This window comes from Heliangelus exortis, chromosome 2, assembly GCF_036169615.1.
Source record: "Heliangelus exortis chromosome 2, bHelExo1.hap1, whole genome shotgun sequence".
NCBI lineage: Eukaryota > Metazoa > Chordata > Aves > Apodiformes > Trochilidae > Heliangelus > Heliangelus exortis.
Genome location: NC_092423.1, coordinates 948906 through 972521, shown reverse-complemented (window position 1 = coordinate 972521; position 23616 = coordinate 948906). Strand labels below are relative to the sequence as shown.

The following is a 23616-nucleotide window of genomic DNA, read 5'->3' as shown; positions in this document are numbered from 1 at the left end:
CTGAAGCACCAAACCATTAAAACACAGCACTGGTTATGTATGGTTACACTGGTAATGCGAGCAAGAGGTCCTTGGGCCAGATGCTGCTCAATGACAAGAGCATGACCAAGATGCCTGCAGAGCAGCTGATACGAAGCTCTACAGAAACCATCAGCTTTCTCAGCCCTTTACAAAGGGCAGGAACTCTGAATTTCTCCCTTGCCACACTCCAGTGCTCACGGGTGGCCTCCAGCACGTTCCCTGGCATTTCCATCACTCCCTATTAAAGAGCAGCAGCAGCCAACCAGAAAGGCTGCACAGATTTAAACCTCTAACCCCCTCCTTTGTCCCCATATTAACAAAAATATTTTCTGCTCTGGTGATGAAGAGGTTTTGAAGAAACCCCTTGGAATCATCCTCAAAAGGGGGAGGAAACCTGCCCACAGTCCCTAAAATTACAGATGTTTCTGTGAGTAACCTGAGGTGACCAAGTCCTTCACACCACAAGAGCTCCAGCTCCTGCTTTCCCTTCTGTAGGCAAGCTGAGATGTTCCTCATTACAGCCCATTTGCCTTCTCCATCATGGAGAAGGTTGGAAAGGACTTTAGGAGGTCTCTGGTCCAACCTCCTCTCAGAGCAGGGTCAGCAGTTCTGAGGTCAGACCAGGTTGCTCAGGGCTTTGTCAAGACCTGATCTCTGAAAGTGCCAGGAACTGAGACTGCACCAACCTCTCTCTACTCCTCTAAACCTGTTTCAGTGCTTGACCTCCTCATATCCAGTCAAACCCCCTCCTGTTCCAACTTATGTCCCTTTCACTCCCACCACACATCCCTGAAAAGCCCATCTCTGTCTTCTTATGACCTCCTCCTATTGCAAGGCTGCTGCTAGGTCCCTCCAAAGCCTTCTCCTCTTCAGGCTGAGCAAGCCCAGTTCCCTCACCCCCTCCCTGGGGAAAGTGGACCATTTCTGGTGGCTCTCTGCTGAACTCACTCTGGTTTATCAATGCCCTTCTTCTACTGGAGGACCCAACCCTCCAGATGTGGTCTAACAACTGCTGAGAGGTGGGGGAGAATTATCCCATCCCTCATCCTGCTGCCTGTGCTCCTGTTCCTGGGATGTCACCAGCTCATGCTCAGCTTCCTGCCCACCAGGACCTTGTCCACAGAGCTGCTGCTTAGGATTAATCCTCCCAGGGACAGGACTTTGCAGTTCACACAGAATGCCAGACTGGTTTGGGTTGGGAGGGACCTTAAATCCCCCCCAGTGCCCCCCCTGCCATGGTCAGGGACCCCTCCCCCAGCCCAGGGGGCTCCAAGCCCCATCCAACCTTCAACACTGCCAGGGATGGGGCAGCCACAGCTTCCTTGGGCAACCTGGGCACCCAGGGGCTCAGCACCCTCACCCCAAAGAATTCCTTCCTAAGATCTCATCTCAATTGCTCTTGTTGGATCTCATAAGGCACCAGTCAGACTGTTCCTCCAGCCAGCCTGAGCCCTCCTGTCCTCTGCTCACCCCTCATCAATGGGTAAGAGGCAGAGAACTGAAGATTTAAGGAGATGTGGCATGGATTTACTGCTGCTGGCATCTGGGCACCTGCCAGGGGGCAGCTGGGTCTGAGCTGAGGAGTGGGCAGAAAGGGTAAGACAGGCAACGTGGGGACAGTCACCCCCTGAACCACCAGGCACTGCTGAGCCTTAACAACATGGTCATCTGTTAGATGGTTAGAAGAGGGTCAAGATGATCTATTAGATGGTTAGAAGTGGGTAAAAGAACTCCAGGATCAGTGTCACCAAGAGGCAAAAGGCTGCTGGGTTTGCAGACAGCCCAAACCTGCCCGTTTGCAGACTCTGCAATGGGTTCTGTGCCAGTGCTGAGCCTCAAGGAAACTTTTGGAGCTTCAGCCAGGAGCAGAGCAGGCAGACACCAAGCAAGGTGCTTTCTCCATCCTTCAGGGTGGAAACCAGACTGAGAGCTCTGCAGCACAGGCTGCTGGAGGGCAGCTGGTCAAGCTCCAGGAGCTGGGATTTTCCCTGCTTTGCAGGAGACAGCTGTGGGGACTTGTGACAGGCCCCGTGTGACGTGATGACCCGTGGCAATATGGTCACAGTTGCCTCAATTTCAGCTGCTCCAAGTTCTGGGTGAAATATCAAAAGGAAAAACGTGAAAAAAAAATTAATTCTGTATCACCAACAACTCAACCCACACAGAAACAAAGGGGCCACTGAGAAGTTACTATCCAGGAGAAATAGATGATCTTCTCCATTTACCTGTGCAAGAAAATATCAAGAGGAACTTCTATCTTCAGCAGCTGCTTTTGCAGACACAGATGATTCCCTAGAGCAGAAGAATGTTGGAGGATGGTTTTGTTTCACAGACAAGGAGGGAATTGGAGCTTTTGCCTCACTGAACTGATAGGTTGCAGATTCCAGTGGGTTTCAGGACTCTCAGTGGACTTAATATTTAACAGAAAGGTAGACTCAGAGTAGAGACTGAGGCAGCCCCAGCAGGGAGAAAGTCTGCATGGGAGATGAGCTGATGACTTATTCCATGCTCAAGATATCAAGAGATGTGGGGAAAAGCAACTGGGAAGCCTTTCTTTCCCTGAATACAGAACTGGTGGTGGCCACTGCAGCTCTTACACTGCAGGTTCCAAACCCCCCTTTGTTACCCCGTGGGACTCAGAGATGTGCAGAGGTGGCTCCCACCACCCCAAAGCAGCCCCTGAGCACCCAGGGTCAAAATGCTAGAGGATTACTGGTGGGGAAGGTTGGACCTGCCCTGATCTCAGTTCTTCAGACTTCACAAAGCCTTTGTGGCCACTCAGCTCAAAGCCAGGAGACACAGACTCAGACCCTGCTCAGGAAAAGTCACGGGGAACACAGCTTCGGTGTTTTTGCATTAATGCTCTTCAGAACTCTGGCTTGAGTAGATCTTCTGTTTTTAATGAATTCCTGATTTCCAACCCCAGCCCTCCAATAAAATAACCAAACCTTGCAGCTACAGGCAGGCAGAAGCAAAGGCAGATATGGGGCAGCTCAAGGTGCTGGGGGTGACCTGAGGGTTCAACTGAACCTTGCAAAGAAACTGGAGACAAACCATGGCCCAAAGACACAGAGAGGCCCTGTAGCAAAAGGAGAAGACAGCCACAGCTCTGAGGGATGTTATCCACTGGCAAAATGAAGGTTGATGGGGAAATAAAAACCAGAAAACTGCAAAAAAGGCAGCTGTGCTCCAGAGGAGCAGGGAAGCTGGAGACTGAGGAATCCCCAGCCTGAGAGCTGCTGCTTGACAGGAGCCTCAACCTCTCCAAGCATAATTGGGCAATATTCCTTCTAGCACCACATGCCTACAACATTCTCTCTGCACTAATGAGTTGATTAATATTAAAGAAAACCCAAACACACAAAAAGCACACGTGAAGCTGGACCAGAACCACACGCTGAGGGGCTTCACATGAAGGCTTCGCTCCCACGTTGAGCAAGTCCAGGAGAGAAAGGCTGTCAAACCCAAGGTAATGCAGATGTTCAAGGACAACATTTTATATTAAAAATCAACCACCAAAAAGAAATAAAACACATTTTAAAAACGTCATTTCTTCATAAATTCAAAGCCTGTCACGACTCCAAACCTCACCATGAAGCTGATGGGAAGCGCCCTCCTGCCTGGACCAAGGAGCTTTTTTCTCTCTCTTAAATGTTTAAATATGGAAAAATAAGTGGCACTGCAGCTTTTCTGAAGACACCCAGAAGCTGAGCTGCTCCTCTGTGTTTGAGTAGAGGATCTTTTGCCTTCCTGATGTGAGATGCAAAATATTTTGCCACCAAAGTAGCTCAAGGTCCTTGCAGAGGAACAATCTTACCAGAGCCCAAACTTCAAAATAATGAAGCTGAGCAGTAATCAAGCAACACCCAGCCAAAGAGGGATAAAGCAAGGGGAAATTGTGAGTACTGGCATGGCAAACATGAAGTCCTGTTTCTGCAGAGATCCTACGTGTCTTTCCTTGCCAAGAGCCACGGCTTCAAGACAGCGGCTTGAGCATAAAACGTGGAAGTGTGACCTACATAAGGGGGAGAGCTTAAAACCAGCAGACGCAGGCAGAGATAAAGCCAAAAGGTTCAATAAAATGAGATTTAGCAGACTAAAAAAGGAAAAAAAAAAATCCTTTACACGTGCAAGACGAGAGACATTTCCTAAGGTGTGCTCTGAAGCATTCCACTCTTAGCAGCCTGCCGGCTCACCTTCCAGTCAAACTGATGAGGAATGAGCTTTAAAGGATCTCTGAGGTATTTATCTTTATTAAATAAGCCTCTATTAAATCAGCTCACGTGAGGGGCACACAGTTTCAGTGGTTTTGTTTTGCCTGCAGCAGCAGCAGCAGCCGCCGGAGCGTGATGCACAAAGCCTGGAGCACATCCAACCCCCTCCTCCTGAGCACCTCCCGGGACCATCCCTGAGCAGCACCTCGGGAAGGGAGTCCCTCCTCTGGCAGGCAGCATTTGGAGCTGGGGGAGGGCAAACCAGGCTGCGCTCACTCAACATTCATCTCCAGAGGGGATGTGCCTGGCTGGGATCTCCCTCTCCCATTGCTGAAGGGGTTATTGCAGCCCTGGGCTGGGCAGGAGCTGCTCCCGGGAATGCCTGCTGGCTTCACTGCAGCTCCACTGCAAGGTGTGCTCCTTCCTTCCCCCCAGGAATCATTTTCAGAGCCGTGGAAATCTGTATTTCCAGGCATCCCCTGACACGTCCTTTCCCTTCCGCACGTCCTCCTCCCCGACACGCACTGCAGAGCCCACCCCGCAGCCAAGGACTCTGAATAATTAACCACAAGAACTCATTTAGCACCGAGTCTTGAGGGGGGGGAAGGCAGAAATTTCCACTTCTCTTGCATCTTTGCATTTCTGTCCCTCCCCTCTGGTGTCATTCCCCCCGGTGCTGGGATGGAGGCACCTGAATACTGAGGGCTCCCCATGGCTTTCAGCAGGAACAATGGGGTGGAAGAGCCTTTGTTGAGAAGCTGCTGGGCATGTCACACCAGCAAGGGCACCCCCATTCTGCAGGGCAGAGCTGGAAACCTTCAAATATTCATGCATCTTCAATAATGCATCCTCGTAAGGAGTCAGGGGCTGCTCAAACTTTGGAGAAGCTCTGCAGATGTTGAGTCAAGGCACTAAAATCTCCTCCAGCACCCTCAGAGGAATTGCCCTGTCCCGGTTGATTCCTATTTTCTGTTCCAGCCCCGTGACACCTCGTGTCCTCAGGCAGGATTTCAGACAGTCAAGGATACACCAGAGAGCATCCAACGTGGTTTTTCTGTAGCACCAACCTCCCTGCAACCCCACAACTCCTGGATGAGCACTGCACACCCATGCTCCAGCCTTTTATCTGCCTGCTCCCTGCACCTCCTGCCAGCAGGCTCCAGACGTGCCATGGATAGAAAACAGGCACTGAGACTCCTTAGAAAATCTGTACCACAAAGAAGTGAAGCCCAAATCCTTGTATAGACCACAAAATCCTGGAACTGCCATCAGCCCCAGAGGAAACGAAATCCAGAAGCTAAATTTAAAGGCACAGGTTTTAAATAATGAAATGGAAGACACTTACATGAAAAAACACCCAAGGTCAAAATTATTTATAAAATATTCTTTGGAGTATCAACCATCAATAGAAAATGATGCAAACTACATTGGGGAAAAAGGTTCTTCTTCAGGTTACTCATTCAGCTGGAGTAGAAAAGCACATCCTGACCTTATTCCGTTTCTGCTTTGGGTCAGAAATGATTTAATAGCTGAAAATCCCCCTTGGAGGGCAGAGTTAATTAATGACAGCTATTAATACAGATCTCCCTCTCTCCCTCCAAGAATTTCAGGTTTCTCATGTTACCCACCACAAGTATCACTTGAACAGGGCACTTAGCAGTCCACAGATAACCAGAACACTGCACAAAGAAATCAATAATGTGCTTTAAATGATAGGGCCAGCAGCAGGGCTGGTGACACAGCAAGAAACTGGGAATTTTAGTTGCTACAGCTTTGGGCAGGGAAATTGGAATCCAGTTTCATTTATTTATTTATTTAAAGTCTTTTTAAAAAGACTTTATTTTATTTTAAAAGTCTTTTATTTTCTATAATTGTCTATTTTATTTTATTTTAAAAGTCTTCCTTCCGGGGGGGGGGGAAAGAACAAAATAAGCTCAGTCAAAATGACATTAAAATGAAAACAACTGAGAAATGAGGTAGTAGAGGGACTTGGATGAAATCAGTGCCCCCCAAGAACAGCAACATCTGCTCACTGAGTTGTCCAGAACCTCATCACACCCAGGCACCAGAGGATGAAGTGACAGCAGCCAAGCTCCACAGATGGGCTTGGACTGGAGAAGCAGCACCAAGGTAAGTCACAGGTCCCAGCAAACTGGTACCAGAGCTCTACTGCAGCAGTTTCAACTCAAAGCTTTCCCACCATCAAGCTGGGTTGCTTGCTATGACCAGAAGAAGCCACTTCAGCCAGACCCAGAAAGAAAAAACATGAGAGATACAGCAAAACCTTTTCAGAAGCCTCTCTGGCTGTGCCTTGCGTGGTGTCTGCTGGAAAAAGTTTGCTTTAAGTGGGATTCACCAAGAGCCTTTCTGGAAAGGGCTCTGCTGGCTCCTCTTTGTTTCTCTCTCACCAAACCTGCTCGTGGGCATTGGCCTCTGGACCCACTCCAGCTCTCCAGCATGTCCCAAAGAATTCCACAATCCAGCAGCCCCAGCCATGGCCATGCTGGTGGGAAGTGGTTCACTGCAAAGACTGACCCTTGGCTGGAGAGTTTCACCAGCTCTGCCCAGACTGACCCTCCACTGATCCATCTTTTCCATGTTCCATGTGAATAATGTTCTCCAGCTGCATCCAGAGACTGATACTGAAGCTAAGGAACATTATTCTGGAAAGATCTTTACCACTGATTTTCAGCTAAGGGCTTAACTGCTTCTGCCTCTGAATCCAGACAAGCCATAAGCAGGATTTCATTTTTTTCCCTTCCATTTATAAATGCCTTTTCAGATCCTTTCATCACTTTGTTTCCAACCATCTCTTCAGTTTCCATCAATCACTTTAAAGACATCGGACTCAGCATTTTGTTCACGGTCTACTGAACCAACAGCTACACTTTTAGTCACTATTGAGGTCAGAAAACCTGTTTGAAAACATCAGTGACAACCAAGGTAAAGTCTGGAGCTGAAACCAGGCAGCTGAAGAGGGAATTGTGCAGGGCATTGCCATCCCCAGGTTGCCTTCAGCTGGAAGGTTGCCCACTCCTGCTTCTCCTGTTTGGGGTTTTTCTCTGCCACAAACTGAATGGTTTGGTTCTTCCCACAGAGCTGCCAGACAGCCCAGCAGGCAGTGACCTGTCCACAGCTCCAAAAACCTCCTGATCCCTGACTGCAGAATTATGCTGTGGTATTTATCACTGAGGTTTCTGAAATTGGGCACCTCAGGGACACAGCAGGGTGAGAGATGCCCAGAACTGGGGTAAGGAAACAGCTCCTGCTTCACACAGAGATGTGTCCAGACAGAGCTTCACCTGCAGGGCTAAAGAGCAGCAAAAAAGGAGCTTTCCCATTTCTTCTGCAAGCCTCTCCCTGGCATGAATTCACCTACCCAAACCCTCCAAATTTTGGCATCTCCTGCAAGACTGCAGGAGGCTCACGGGCACCAAGGGGAACTTCAGCTTCTTCCAAAGGGTTCTAACCCAGTAACCCAACAGGAAAATTCCTGCTGCTCCCTGGGTGTGTACGTGCCATGCAGGTAACTGGGTGAGCAAAGCTCCAAGACCTAAAAGCCCATAAACACACTTCAAATGCCCTAAGAATGGAAAAGTAAGGAAAATACACAGGACAGGATGGAAGTGCTGAAGTGTTTATCACAGCTTTGACACAATGGGATAAGGATTATTTTTTAACACGTACAAAACACAGGGGGTGTGCACACCAAATGCTGACTGCTTCAGCCTGGCAGGCAGAGTTCTGGAGGCTGGAACTTCACATCTGCTGCCTGCAACAAGGATCCTTCCAGCAGAGAGTCCCCCTGCAATGCTGTACTGGTGTGTACTGGTGTGTACTGGTGTGTACTGGTGTGTACTGGTGTGTACTGGTGTGTACTGGTGTGTGAGGGCAAGCCAGAGCCTGGGCATCCTGAACTACCTGAACAGAACTCGAGGTCAATCTGTGAGTCAGTAGGGACTGGAGACTCCCTGCTTTGCTGTTTCCACACACAGCCCCAGGGCTGGCTCAGAGCTGAAGGGTTGGACTCACTCAAGGAAACACTGAACTCTTCCATTCCTTCCCCTCAGGTTATAAAACCTCCACTGTAGAGCCAAAGAGCTTCACCACTTGTGGAATTCCCAAATTTTTCTAACAAACTTCCACTGAAGAGCGTGAGGAAAAGAGATTCTTTTGCTTTCTAGGCAGGATCATCTTCTAGGAAGGAATTCTTGAATTTGAGGGTGCTGAGCCCCTGGGTGCCCAGGTTGCCCAAGGAAGCTGTGGCTGCCCCATCCCTGGCAGTGTTGAAGGTTGGATGGGGCTTGGAGCCCCCTGGGCTGGGGGAGGGGTCCCTGACCATGGCAGGGGGGGCACTGGGGGGGATTTAAGGTCCCCAAACCATTTAAGATCAACCCAAACCATTCCATGAGTCTATGATGATCAGCTGGGACATGGCAGAAGAAGCAGAGGGGTTTGCATTCCAACTCTGAAAGGGCTTTGAATTCTCACCTTCACAAAAATATCAAACAAGCAAACTGTCAGCCTAGATAACAGGTAAAAATCTAAAAGTCTCAGTTAACCAAGATCCTGGTCCTGTCTCTGTGTGCCATGAGGCAGCACCAGATGCTTCCCCATCACAGCAGCCACAAGTGCTGAGCATCATCCACCAGTTTGCCACCCTCTAACAGGAGGGGTGGTGGTGGAAAAGTCAATCTATTGATTAACTTTAATCAAATCTGAAAAAGAGACGTGCTGACTAATTAAAAGAGTGCCACGGTCCCCCCCCTGACACTGAAAGGGATCAGTGGGGACACAGAGGGCCTGGATGATTACAGTGGGGCTGAAGTAATGAGGTATTACGTGAACCAAGGATGTGACTATATTAGAAATCAAGTTTTATTAGTCCCCTAGTGAAGGGAACAATGCATTTAATCTTGTTACATTTTCAGTCTCAATAGCAGCTTGTAAGTAGGAGCCAGCCTAATGATATGCAATGATTTTCCCCTTTAATCTGTTTTCAATTTGCCATTTTTCCATCTCCCAGAATGTTTCTCCTTTCTGCTGAAACAACCTTGCCATACACCACACAAACCCAGCTCCAGTACCACCTGAATCTAAGCACCACAATCCCAATTAAATTCCAGCAAAACCCAAACCAGCTCCCAAAACAATTTCAGTATTAATTTTTCACCCGCAAGCATGTAATGAAGCTCTGGACTCTTCAGAAGACACTTAGCTTAAGCATTCAGATCACAAGGCTGCTAACTCTTATCTTCCTCTCCAGTGAGCATTACTCTGCATCTGTTGGTTCAATCAAGTTCTATTACTGTGGAGATTCACAGAGTTGGATGAGATGCCTCCCATTTTCATGCTCTTCTGCACTCCCTGCCACTTCACCACACACTTGACTCTTCCAAACCACAGACTCAACACTGGTCCCTTCCTGACATGAAACCTCGAGCTCCTGCAAGCTTTCTGTTGCCACATCCCACGTTTCCGTAGAATCATGGAATGGCTTGGGTTGGAAGGGACCTTAAATCCCCCCCAGTGCCGCCCCTGCCATGGTCAGGGACCCCTCCCCCAGACCAGGGGGCTCCAAGCCCCATCCAACCTTCAACACTGCCAGGGATGGGGCAGCCACAGCTTCCTTGGGCAACCTGTTCCAAACTCTCACCACCCTCAAATTCAAGAATTCCTTCCTCATGTCCAACCTCAATCTCCCCTCTCCAAGTTTTAACCCATTTCTCTTGAAGTTCTCTCACTACACCCCAGTGTCAAAAGCCCTGCCCCAGCTTGTCTGTAGGCAAGATCACAATACCTCAAACTTTTCAGCTTCTCCAGCAGCAACCTATACAAGAACTTCAAAAATATTTTCAGCTAATTACTGACCCCATCTTCTTTTCAAATTGATTTGGTCCAGCAGGTAAAAAGGGTTTTATTTACCAAAAGCCATTCTCCTGTGCTGTGGGCTAGTCACACTCAGGTTACTCCATGCCAGGTGATGCTATTCTGAATTATCTATTTTAAATATAAATATTTCAATTTCGACAGCCTGTTCATAAAGTAACACACAGTCACATCACCACTGCTCTCCATCCTGGGAACACTCCCAGCCTTGGAGATACCTGAACAATTCCCTTGCAGGCTGATCCAGATGGTTTTGCTCTGAGCAGGAGGCTGGACCAGAGACTTCCAAGTGTCCCTTCTGACTCACCTGGCATCGGGGCCCAACTGCAGGGCAGAAGCCACAAAGCAAAGCCCCAAGGAAGGCACTGGAGTAGATCAGAACCAGATCTTGGGCAAAGGAAACTCCTTTGAGGAGTTTCTTGCCTCTGCTGCTCATTCCAGTCCTTTCTCCTAAACTTCTACACACATAGATGTGTCAGGAACTGGAGAATTTGAGGGAATAATTGGTTTTGAAGGAGGAATGATGACTGAGCATAAAGAAACAAAGTCCAAGAAAATACAAACAAGCTAAAACCATTTGAAAGTGACACTCAGGGACAGCTCCATCTTTTATTTCAGAGCTTGGTGTGACTATCTCCAAAGATGGAGACTCCACAACCTTCCTGGGCAGCTTGCTCCAGGGTTTGATGACCTTCACAGTGGGAAAATAATAATAATAATAATAAAAAATGTATTTTCCTGTGTCCAGGTGGAATTTCACAGGTTTTAATTTGTGACTACTGCCTCCTGTCCTGTCCCTGAGCAGAGTCTGGCTCCCTGTTTCTTTCCTTTCATTTGGGTATTGATACATGTTGGTGAGACATTTCATTTGATGAGACATAAGTACATTGGTAAGATATCTCCTCATGTACATTGCTAAGACATCTCAAGCACACTGGTAAGATAACTCATGTACATGAGACATCTCTCCTCCCAAAACCTCCATCTACACTCCTGATCCAGGGGTACAGGTTATAAAATGAGGCTTTATTCCACAAAGACGCCATCTTTCCAGCCAACCGTGTTTCTCTTTCACAGACACCACCCTTAGAAACAGCACCTAATGCAGAGCATCCCTCCCACCTCCTGCCATCCCCCCTGCCCATACCTTTCCCTCTGCTTTTATTCCCAGGGGTGACCAATGCCAGGGGCTTTGTGTCCCCTGGCTCTTACCTGGCTGGGGTGGGTGAGGAGGTGGCATCTGGTGGTGCAGCATGGGGTAGGGGGGAGGCTGCTGGTGAGGCAGCAAGCCTGGATGTGCCGGTGCCCCCAGGGGGTTCATGCCAGGCCCCCCGGGGTGCTGGTGAGGCTGCTGGGGGTTCTGGCTGTGCTGCTGCTGCTGCTCCATTTGCTGCCGGGCCCTCAGCTCCGCGTATTTCAGCTGCTCCATGTGGAAGTTCTGCCGCTCCGTCAGCAGCTGCTGCCTCTGCTGCTCCAACTGCGGCAAAAACGGGGGGAAAAGGGCAAAGCAGGGAAGGCAGTCAGGAATGGCACTAACACCTTTCTGCACATCAAACGTCTGCCCCATGGACAAGGATCCAGGGTTTGGGAGAGGGTCCAAGCCCATTTTGCTGCTGGAGGGGATGGACTCACCTCAGGATCACAGAACAGCTGGAAGGGACCCGTAAGGATCACTGAATTCAACTCCCTGCTCCTCACGGGGCTACCTAAAGCTAAACCTGTCCTCCAGACACTACCTGGACTCTGCTCTGGCCCTGAGGAGCCTGTCCCAGTGACCAACCACCCTCTCAGGGAAAGGGAATGGAGCTGCCTCAGGAGAAGTTCGGCGTGGTCCTTCCCTGTGTTCCATCACTGCTTACAGAGAGAGAAGATCTGCAGCACCCCCACTGCATCCCTGGAGGAGGCTGGGGAGGAGGGAACCCCTCAGCTTCTCTTCTCCAAGCTGAAGAGACCAAGTGCCCTCAGCTGCTCCTCAGAGATCCTGAGGCCATTCCCCATCTGGACTGCTCTCCTCTGGACACCTCTGACAGTCTGAAGTCCTCCCCATCCCGAGCCCCCCAAACTGCAGACACTGCTTGAGGTGGGACCAGGGCAGTGTAGGGTGGGAAAATCACCCCCTCAGCTGACCCTGAAGCTGTGCTGGATGCACCCCAAGCTGTGCTGGGTTGGTGCTTTTGGCTGCCAGGGTCACACCTTGTGTTGCCCTAAAAGATCTCTTGGTAACTCAACTCCCAGATTACTCAATGAGTACTGTACAGAGCACTCAGCCTTGAGCACAGTTCTAGAGGAAACTGTGTGTTCTTCTCAAATTTCTGCATGTTGGAATGAGAGGAAGAGGAAACTCAGAGGTTTTCTAGGGAAAGACCAAAGCAGAATGTGTGCATGGGCTCAGTGCTTTACAGGCAGGATCCTACCCACACCTTGAAGTGCAGGGTCTGGAGATGCTGCCAGCCAGCCAGCAATGATTTGCACTGTTAAGATGAGTATTACATAAAAAACCCTGTGTAATTTAGTCCCAATAAGATAAACCAGGCTATTTTGTTTAATTATGGAGCCATGCAGAAAGGAAGCAAGCCCAAAATGAATAGAATGAGAAAGTACAGAAAATATTTCTGGCTCTTGGGCATTTATCCACCTGATGATCATCCTGGTTAAGGCAGTACAAGTCATTTGGCTGATTTAAGAAAAAGTAACACATTTCTACATCTGTTATTCAGGAACTGGTTTGTGTGAATACTTTACAAATATTTAATATTTGAAGATATACTCCATAATTTCTCTGAAAAGCAGGTTGCCAGGGAAACTTCCACCTTGTAGAAGTTCTCCAAAAACTCTCAAAGCTCCACCCAGACTTTGTGTTAGCAGTCTGAGTGCTGACAAAGCAGGGACAGACCCAGAATACTACAGAGCAGGCATTCACCCCCAGAACCAGATGGGGCCAGAGCCTCATGAATAATACATGCTCCTTGTTGGGGGCTGGTTTGCAAGCGTGTAGGGACTACAATGTGATTATTCATGCTGCCATGACTCTTTTTTCCTTGACCAATCTCATACGTTAGTGGGAAGAAGTTGGTAAAATGAAGAGACACGTACACCAATGGTGTAATTGTGCATGTGTGGAAACAGATTCAGTAGGTGGCAGGGAGGAATTACTGCAAATGACCCGAAACAAAGGCTCAGGCAAGGAGCATGGCTACCCCATACTTTTTGTGGTCTTTTTAGACTCCTTTGTGCCCCTGCTGTGCTCTCTTCATGGCACCCTACCCTGCCACAGTTTAAGTCTTCACAAGCATCTCTGAACACCATCAGTGCCTGAAAATACCCCTTGTGCTTTGGAAAAAGCAGGGAAAACTTCTCTGCTCACATCCCCTCCCCTGAGGATGAGAACAGGCAGTTGGAGAGAGGACAGAAACACAAGTTCTGACATGAGCTGGTTTTAAAATTGACTCTGAGCCCAAAATAACCTGGGGTTCTGTGCGAGGCTGCTGCACTTCAGAAGCAGGTTTACACACACAACCTACTGAAACAGCCCCAGATTAGCATCAGGACCACTGGTAGCAACACATTTACCAGCAGGCACTCCAGCAGGAATTTGCATTTGCTCTTCAGCTCTCCAAACTCTACTTGCAGCAGACCTCAGGCAGGAGTGAGGCACTCAAGGCAAAAACAAGCACGAGCAAAAACCCAAAACCTGCTGCTTGAAATCAGCCACATTTCCAGGTAGGTTGTCATGAACTGACCACCTCTGCATTTGCACCAGCCTGCCCGTGCCTCATCCCAAAGTGATTCACAATGAGGGCTCTTACACGCACTCCATGCATGCTCACACAATAACAGTCATTGTGCTGCAATTTCCTCCCCAGCCAGTAACTCCTCCCTGAGCAGAAAGGGGAGAGAAAGCATTCATGGGGCTATTAAAAATTCTGGGTCAACAAGGCTCCTACCAACAGGATCCCCAGTTACACACAATCAGAGTTGGCAGCACTGAAATTAAACACTGAAGGAAATGTGTTTTGCCTAAAATCTAACACCCTCCAGTCTGCAGCACAGATTTCTTTCAACACTTACCTTTCCTGGGAGAAAAAGCCAGAGCAGCCAATAACACATGCAGAGAGTGCAATGGCACCAAGGAATTTTTTGGCTTTAATGATTTCACTAAATATCCACGACAGGTGACAGGTGAAAAAGCAGAATTTAACCACCAGAAAGCCAGGGGAAAAATCTGTATGCACATTTTAAATAACGTCCTATGCCTCTAAATGGGAAAACCACAAACACCTCAACCTGTCACTAATAGAATATAAAACCCAAAGAAAGAAATCTACAGAACCTTTTCAAAATAGTTAGGTCCATTTCTTGAGCTGCCAATCAGTGTCAGAGGCAAACCCCACACTGAAGTGGTTGAGGATGCTGAGCAATCTAGAAATTCCTGCTGACATTCTGCTACAACAAAAGACCAACAGTTTGTCAAACTCTATCAGTGTGATTAATGCTGAAGTGTGGATGTAAATTCCATGAAATTCACCTGGCAGGGCAAAAGTGAAAATCCTTAGAATTATGAGTTGGTATCCTCAACCCAGCTGGAGTAACTGCCTGTTGACAAAAATGAGGAAGCTACACAACTGAAAAAAAATTAAAAATTACCACTCTGATAAAAACGAAAATTTTGAGTCATCTTTACAGTAGCTGGAGAGGAAATGCTTCTCTGAAAGCCTGTTGCACTACACACAAAGAACACCACACCTCCTGACTGATGCATAACCCAGCCACTGGCAGGCAGAGCCAGCATCTCCTCCACCTTACACCCTGAGTTTTGGGATCCACAAGTCTCCAGTGAGGTGTCTGTGCTCCCTTAGTGCCACCTTCTGCAGCTGATCCAAATCTCAACCAAGTCCCATGTCCTGGCTACAGCCTCCCTAGATTGAGGGCAGAAACTAACAGCCTTTTTGTTGGCTCCTCCTCACCTGTCATGCTTCAGATTTGTCAGTTTTCTGTTCTATTTTGGCCCTTTTCTGGTGGCAATGAGCAACCACCTTTTCCCATCTCCTGACATCACTGCTTCCCTCCCTTCTCTTGAAGCTGCTGTTGCCCCCTCCAGCCCCAAATGAGAAGCTGTGCATGTGTCCTGCTGCTGCTGCATTTCACTTTGAGACTTTCCCACTGAGAAAGGCCACGAAAAAAACCCAAAACAACCTGAACTACAGAATTAGAACCAAACCTCTGGTTTAAGCTGGGTCAGGAAGGAAAGCAGAGAGCTGTCTCCCTTCTCCTAGGGAGACCTTCTCCATGGTTTCCAGCCAATCCACTCTCTTTCCAGGGAAAAGCCATTTGTCCATCAGGTATCATGCACATGATAAGGCCACAGAAAGGCTCAGGACCAATTCTACAGTCATGCTTAGGTGATCTGAGTAAGGATTAGGAAGCAAATCCAGGGTACAAGCACTCTGCTGCTTACAGGACAGGGAAGGTCTGGAGCAAGGAGAGAGCTCAGACTACTGCAGGGGGTAATCAGGAATTTTAGCTGAGGCAGGGAGACCCATGTAAGGTGTGGAACAGCTGAAGCTGCAAGTTTTCCCACTGTTTGCATATGTAAGTCTTGGCAGTGCTGGTTTAATGCAGAATTTCTGCTCAGGACTCCCCTACTTACTGCCTCTTTCTCTCTGTCCATGATGGTTTCCAGCTCCTCAAAGTGGCGAAGTTTTATCTCCAGCTTCTTCATCTGTGTTTCTACCAGAAGGGCAACCAGGGACTTGATCTTTCTTTCTTCCACTGCTGCCAGGTGCTGAGGACAAAACACAGGTCTGTGCTTTACAAACTTCTCACAAAATGAAGTGCTTTAAAAGGGAACAGACAATGCCCACATCTAGCTTTAGCTACCCTACTCTACTTGTGCACAGAAACTGGGGCATGAGGTTACCCATCTGATGCTCAGAATCAGAGCCCTTGGATGATGATTAAGCTTTTAAGCAAATAAATAGGTGTCAAGTTGGAATACAAGAGGTACTGTGGATGCTCAGCCCTCACCAGCAGCCCAGCTTTGCCTCCAAGCCACCCGAGTGCTGTGCAACAGAGAGAACTTTCATTGGGAATGCAAATGAGGGAGCAAGGAGATGTTGCACTGAGTCAGCTGTAGGTCATCCAAAAAGCTTTCACCAAAACACACACAGGAGGCTTTTTACCTGGAACAACCCATAAAAGCAGCGAGGTGGCTCTTGGATGCCTTTGGTATTAAAATCTGTTTTTTTGTGCTCAATAAATCCGTGTCTCTAGTTAGAGATGTGATGTGCAGCACCACACCATGAAACCAGCAGCACTTCCACCCCAGGCGAGGGGGAGCTGGCAGAGAAATCTCTACAGAGATATTAGAAGAAACTGTTAAAAAAACTACAATCCAGTTTCCTTTTATAACCAGGTTGCACAGTATTCCTAGGGCAGAAAAAAGCTTAAGGCAAAGCTGTATTTAAACTGCAAAAGCCAACTGCAAGAAAAGGCAAATAAATTCTTCACAGAATCTACTCTGTAAATATTCCTGCTCACACAGACATGCTCAAATAAAAATGATACAGGACACACCTATACATAGATATATGAGTGATGTCTGAGGCAGCCTGTGAGAGTGTTTCATGCTCTCCAAGTGTGAAAGGCATGTTAATGATGCCTGCTACCAGCTTTACTTCACAGCCGGCTGCTCAAAATGAAAATAAAACTCAGAATGAAACCCCCATCACGTGCACTGCTTGGGAGTTTCTGCATTAACAGTCAAAAGATGTTTTCCTGACTGTTGTCCCCAAGCAAAGCCTCACGGACACGTCCAAAGGTTGAGGGAGAAAAGAGGGTTGGCTTTGGAAAAGGAAAAGGTGAGGGCTGAGGGGAAGGAGGAAAAACAAATAAAAAAAAAAAAGAAAAAGAAAAAGCTGGATGTCATCCAGCTCAAGCTGCATCAAGCTGCAAACAGAGACTCAAATTTAGCAAGCTGTGCCCCAAAGCTTGGCTCAGAAATGAGAGAAATCTTGAGCTGAGAAAGGAAGCATTATAAAACTCCCTGGTAATCCTAATTATAAACAGAATTTCTCAAAAAAACCCTGCCATTGTTTCCATCACTGACACGTTGTGAAATTTGACAGCGTTCCCCATTCAGTAAAAAAAGTCTCCAGCAAATGTAGATAAAGCACATGCAGGATGCTCACTAAGTTGAACTGAAAGCAGGTACAGTCTGAGGGAAGGGGAAGCACCTGAGCACATCTCCCTGCCATGCCAGCACTGAAATGCTGAGCACACAGCAGGGAACACCTCTGGAATAAAGTTACTGAGTGGCTGACAGAGTGACAACACTTCATGTCAATTAATGCTCTTTAGTGAAACAAACTCATCTGTAGGAAAAGGCAGAGGGACAGAAGGACCTTTGCTGACACATGCAGCCTCTCAGCAGTCCTCTTGCCTTGCCTGATGGGTGCAGTTTTAATTATGAAACCAGATTAACATCAACCCAGCGAGGCACATGTTTAGCTAAATGACAGGTCTCAAAATACACACCAGAAAGGAAATCATCATTCAAGTTTGCTTTTTTTTTTTTTCCTAAAGATTCCTAGAAGCCTTTAGCCTGGCATTACCCAGGGCTTCAAGTGGATACCCAGCAATTTGTTCCTGACTCTATGGTTGACAAAAAGAAAAGAGGCAAAATTCCAACTGCCTGATAAAGGTGTCACTGCACCTCCCTGGATCACAAATAAGCAGAGAAGCAGAGGGTCTGTGAGGTTATCCTGGGACACAGCAATTGTCAAGGGCCTGGGCATCACCAAGCAAGGGGGAGAGTGGCTACACCACCACCTTGGTTTGGTGTTTAAACAGGGAGACCTAAACACAAGTACAGCCCCAATACTGCCTCTGATTTGGGTGCTGAGAAATCGTGTTTCTGGGTAAATACTGATAAACTTGAGAGGAATCACAAGACCAGTTACTGACCCAGTAACAGGGTTAGTAATTGCAGGCAGTCTCATAGAACCTAACTCAGCCCCTAATCAGCTTAAACCCAGCTTTAGTCATGGAATCATTAAGGTTGAAAAATACCTCTAGGATCATCAAGTCCAACAGTCAGCCCAGCCCCACCATGCCCACAACACCAGGTCCTGAAGTGCCAAGTCCACACATCTGAACCCCTCCAGCCAGGATGGGGACTTCACCTCAGCCTCTTCTTCTTCAGACTGAAGAATCCCAATTAATCATGAAATTAACTCATCACAGCAAGAGCAGGAGTGTGACACCTGATATTGACAACTGCAAAACCAGACCACCAGAGACCCCAGGACAGCCTCTGGGTCCCAGCTCACTGGGATTCTGGGCTGAAGTCTTCTCAGCCACGTGTGAGATGTCAGCTGAAATTCTAACTGGCAGAGAAAACTCCTCTTTTTTCCTTCCCTCTTCCTCCCTTGTGACTAAATGCTCCACCTGGGTTTTGTTAGCAAGGTCAAGAGCATGAATGAAGCAGAAGCAGCAAAGCAGCAGGTAACACAGAGCTCTGTAAATTAGGGCACACAATGGGAAAACCCCAAGTCCTGCCATGCACACGTGAGCATGAGGTGTAAAAGGTCCTCCAGTGAGGTTCTAGAGCAAAAAGGAATCAATGACATCTTTTCATCTGCCTATAAACAGAAGATGGGATATTGATGTCTGCAAAAGGAATCATCATGATTTTAGCAGGAGGGTCCCTACTGTTCATGAATTTTCTGTTTCTAAATAGCTGCAACACAACAAAAAAGTGGTTGGTGATCAAAGGGTTTTTATCTCTTTTAATGGTACTGTGGTCAGTGGCTGAAACATACCAAAGTAGGAACAAATCCCAGCAGCCAGGTTTACCACCATGGGAAAACTTCTGGAGAATTTAGGAGGTTTTGCATCACTGGCAGCTTCAGTACCAGTGTCCTCTGGAAAAGGTGCATTCAATCCCAGATACCTCCAGAACAGAAATTCAGGCAAGTCATGAGACCAGTGCAAGGCAGGAAAGTCAAATTATGACCAGAAAAGTCCTTTTTGGCTGTGGAAGTGGTGGATGAAGATCTCCACCAGAAGCTCTGCAGCTCAGTCAAAGTCAGACAGGAGCAGAGGGCAGGCTGCAGCAGAGGGAACATCTCCTACTTGGTGCTTATGCACAGAAAGGAAAACCTAGCTTATGTTGATACAGGATTGTGAGAAGAAAATGAGGAAAAGAAACCCAAATAATTCTAATATTGTTTGTAAAGGAGGCATAACCTGTAAAAGCACATTTTAAATTGTTGCTCCATTCTACATGCAAGAACACAGATATTCTCACATCATTTCTCAAACAAGTGGCTTCACCAATAAGGTGTCACGTCTGAAAAGGACAAAAAACTTCAAGTGCCCAAATTTAACCCCTGTTTTTCTGTAGAACTCTACTGCAATGTTCCTCTGATATAAAACTGTAAGGAAAACAAATTTGTAACAGCTCTTCACATGACCAGATCTTGAGTTTATTACAAAAAACTCAATTACTCTCTCAGCCAAGATACAGCTCACTGAAAGCCTGAATGTTGTGTGGGTTTAAGTGCAAATGGGAAGTGAAATGGCTGTTGAATTGGAATTCTACTCTGAAGTGTGACTCTCCTAATTACAACATACTATTTCCTGGAATATAAAGCTAAAGTTCTTCTACAATAGTATTATTACCATAATGAAAAATGCTGTTAGCCAAGTCCCTTTTCCCTCTAGCACTGCCTGCCACCAAAGGAAGGAAAGTAGGAGGAGATCATCTTTATTTGGATGCAGTAGCCTTCCATAAAACAGAGACTAAATTTCACACCTCCTTATGTATACATATGCAGGATTTTTTTCAACTTGGCTGAAAATATCTGTAAGTGTGATGAACCAAAAGTAACTTAGTCCCAGTAAAAGGGCTTGGGGCTTGGAGCACCACGGGTTCTGACAAGGACAGGGAAAGTGATGGACAAGGGAGCCACCAAAATAATGAACCTAAAGTTTGCCTGGGAAATGGGATCCCTCACAGCCAGGGTGGCTGGCTCTGAATTTAGGCAATTTGTGATTTCAGAACCTGGTTTGAAAGGCAATAACTAAAAATCTCCTCAAACCTCATGGGTTTGTGTAAAGGAGGGACAGCATCATCATGGCAACATCTGTCATCACACTCTCCTCAATGTAAATCTTGCCACTGGAGAAGCTGAAAGTCACAAGAGTCAAAGATCAGGCTGGGAAAGTCAGTAAAACACAGGCATTATCCCACTATGTCCACTGCTCTGTCTCAGATGTCCCTCAGGAAATAAACACTATCTATGCTTTTTTTGTATCTATAAAAACTGACTTGCAACTTGCCACCAAATGCAGGAGTGGTTAAGAAACCCAAACTATCACTTGAATTAAAAAGAGAAAACAGAATTTGAACAAGATATTCTGGAAGGAGTGAAGGCAGTTTGGTGCTTGCAAAAAGCAAATCAGAGACAACATGCAATTAGTAATTACAGGGTACAGGAGAGCTGTTAGCTGGGGCACTGCTTCACACCACAGCTCATTAACAGACTAGAGACAAATAAACAGAAGTTGAGTGATAGGGAGGCAAGAACATGCTTGGAACAGACACACAGTACCTTTTAACACAAAAATCATGAAATGGTCTGTGAAAAACTGCAATGCTGGGAATGAGCATTTCTGTGTTCTTACAGAAAGTCCAAGCACTGGTAGTTTGTGGGAAGTCCAGAGAAGAGCTGATGGCACAGCAAAAAGGACAATGCCAGGGTTTTTATATCTATGTCCTTGGCATCACAGCCACACCTATTCATCAGGGGAAAGTCTTCCCACACACGACAAGTTCATTTCAAGGCTCTTTTTTAGGGATGTTCCTCGACTACATAATCATAAAAGCAGTTGCCTAAATAGAAATGAGATTATTTCTCCTAGGAGTTCAAGCAGAAGGAACTGAAGATGGCACTTGTGCTCCATCAAGGTATTAGAACACGAAAGGGCACAGATCTGGAACAAAGAACCATTTGAAGAGTTCTACTGTGAGCTGGAAACCAAGCCAACGGATACTGCAGAAAACAAACCTTTGCTTTGGTGGCAGCTGAGGCAAGGGCAGCAGCTGCAGCTGTGGCTACGTTTCCTTCCGAGATTTCATGTTCCACTTTCTTCTTCCCAGCCTCATTTTCTTTGTCTTTGCTGGCATCAACATTCTCCTTGTTCTCTTCTGCCTCCTTTTCTTCTGGAATGAGATTTACAGCCAAGTCTGTTACGTGCGTTTTCCCCTTGATAACAGGAGTTTACCCACACTTTATTAGCCAAACAAATTCATTCATCCACACCCCATCACGTTCCTGCAGCCCTTTGGATCACAACTGCTGTCAGGGGCACAGCTCCAGTCTCAGAGGATCTGATCCAACAAACAGGGAAACCTGGAATGCTTTGAGTTCCCACCCTGCCCATCCACCCGCTGGCATCAGCTGCACAACAATTCCAGCTGCATTCCCAAATCACCTCTCTTGTTCCACCAAATCCACGTGCTGCTTCTTCTACCTGGTGCTAAAATACTGAATGGGTGTTCCAGGAAAAAAATACATAAATAAATCAGTGTACCCATGTTGTACAAGGGGAACATGCTGCAAATAAATAATGATGTCACACAAAGGAAAAAACCCAGAGGGCTCCTTAGCCTGTCAGAGTGAAGGCTCTGCATCACTTCCCAGGGAAAACAAGCAAACATATTAACTTGTGGGTAAAAGTGAGCAGTCCCATCTCTTTGCACCAAGAGTGATCAGATGGTGTGCAACAGAGACAAAAGAAAATAACTGAGATGATCTCCACACACTCTGCCATTCCCCTTCCTTCCCCCAGTTACAGGAAGCTCAGCTGAGGTCTGCAGGGAGTTCAAGAAAGAATTTAGTGCCCAAGTTTTGCAGTGAAATTAAATTGGAATATCTACTACTGAACCATGAAGCTGCCTGACGGGCAAGAGGAAACATTTCTGCCACAGCTGAGTTTATGGTCTGTTCCAACCACTTTATAGAAAGAAATATGTGCTATTAAAGGTAACACAGCTTGAGGAACAGCTGGGAACCATTACCTGGCTTGGGCTCAGCCACAGCTTCACTGTCTTGCTCTTTTTCTGGATTTCTCTCATTTTCTCCTTCTTGTACCTTATCACCCTCCTCAATTTCACTCTCTGCTTTGCTTTCAACCTAGATGGGATGAAAGATGGGTGGAAGAATGAGGGGTACAGAAGACATTTGCTGTTAACTTGGTTTATAGCTTTCTAATTCATTCACTGTCAAAAGAAGAGTTTAAATTGTACAAGTTGACTGCTACTAAAGCCCATTTTAACAAACAGCTGAAACCTGAACAAACAAAGCCATTGCTACACCAGCCTGAAGTCTGGAGGTTCAGTAACCCAGCCCAGCCTGAGTCCAGCTGCAGGGACAGAAATCCTGAGCTGCCAGGTAAGAGCAGGTTCTCACCCATTCTGCTGCCCCTCTTTGTTCTAGTACTTTGTGCCTAAGTTTCATACCCTTGCCAGGGTCCTTTATACAGTATTCAACTATCCTCACAGCTCCAAATTCTGCAGAGTTCATGGTCACAACAGCATCTTGTGGCAATAAATGCTACAGCTGAGCTGCACGTGCCAGGAAGGTGTTTCCTGACCAGGAATGGGTGGAACAGAGCAACATTTGCAAGATGGAAGTAAAATAAAAATATTTCTTGTTAAGATCTACATGCCTTAGAATTAATGAAATTACATTGGATATTAGGAAAAAAATTCTTCCTGGAAAGGGTTGTCAGGCCCTGGGATTTTCAAAGCCCTGGAGATGTGGTACTGAGGGACTTGGGTGGCCTTGGCAGAGCTGGGTTAGACTCAGTGATCTTAAACATCTTTTCCAGCTGTGAGTTTTATTCTATGAACTCAGCAGCAGCTTTCTGCTTATGACTTGGAGACCTCATTCTCTCTCCAGCTCCCTGACAGGAGGTTGTGGGGAGGTGAGTGTTGGGACAAGAGGTTGTAGGGAGGTGGGTGTTGGGACAAGAGGTTGTAGGGAGGTGGGTGTTGGGACAGGAGGTTGTAGGGAGGTGGGTGTTGGGACAGGAGGTTGTAGGGAGGTGGGTGTTGGGACAGGAGGTTGTGGACAATGACAGGACATGGGGGAATGGTCTGAAGCTGCAGCAGGGGAGGTTCAGACTGAATATTGGGAGGGATTTCTTTACTGAGAAAGCAGTCAAGTGTGGGAATGGTCTGCCCAGGGAGGTGGTGGAGTCACCATCCCTAGAAGTATTTAGAAACTGTGTAGATGAGGCACTTCAGGACATGCTCCAGGGGGCATGGAGATAGAGATCTTAATAAATATATTTTACTTTTCCATTGGGGACAGGGGATGCTGATGGTTGGACAGGGTGATCTTAGAGATCTTTTCCAACTGTGACAATTCTGTGATTCTGTGACTGGAAGCATCACCTGTCCCCTGCAAACACTCCAAACTGATCT

At 47.0% G+C, this 23616-nt stretch overlaps 1 protein-coding gene across 1 annotated transcript in view; it reads right to left on the bottom strand.

Annotated features, from left to right (window-relative positions):
- Nucleotides 1–23616, bottom strand: part of SMARCC1 (SWI/SNF related BAF chromatin remodeling complex subunit C1) — a 92074-nt gene that overhangs the window by 6033 nt on the left and 62425 nt on the right. The window contains exons 23-26 of the mRNA XM_071734484.1: nt 22207–22321; nt 21194–21348; nt 15772–15906; nt 11337–11601 (exon numbers count right to left, since the gene is read on the bottom strand). Coding sequence (XP_071590585.1) covers nt 11337–11601; nt 15772–15906; nt 21194–21348; nt 22207–22321 — 670 coding nt within the window. The remainder of the gene's footprint in view (nt 1–11336; nt 11602–15771; nt 15907–21193; nt 21349–22206; nt 22322–23616) is intronic.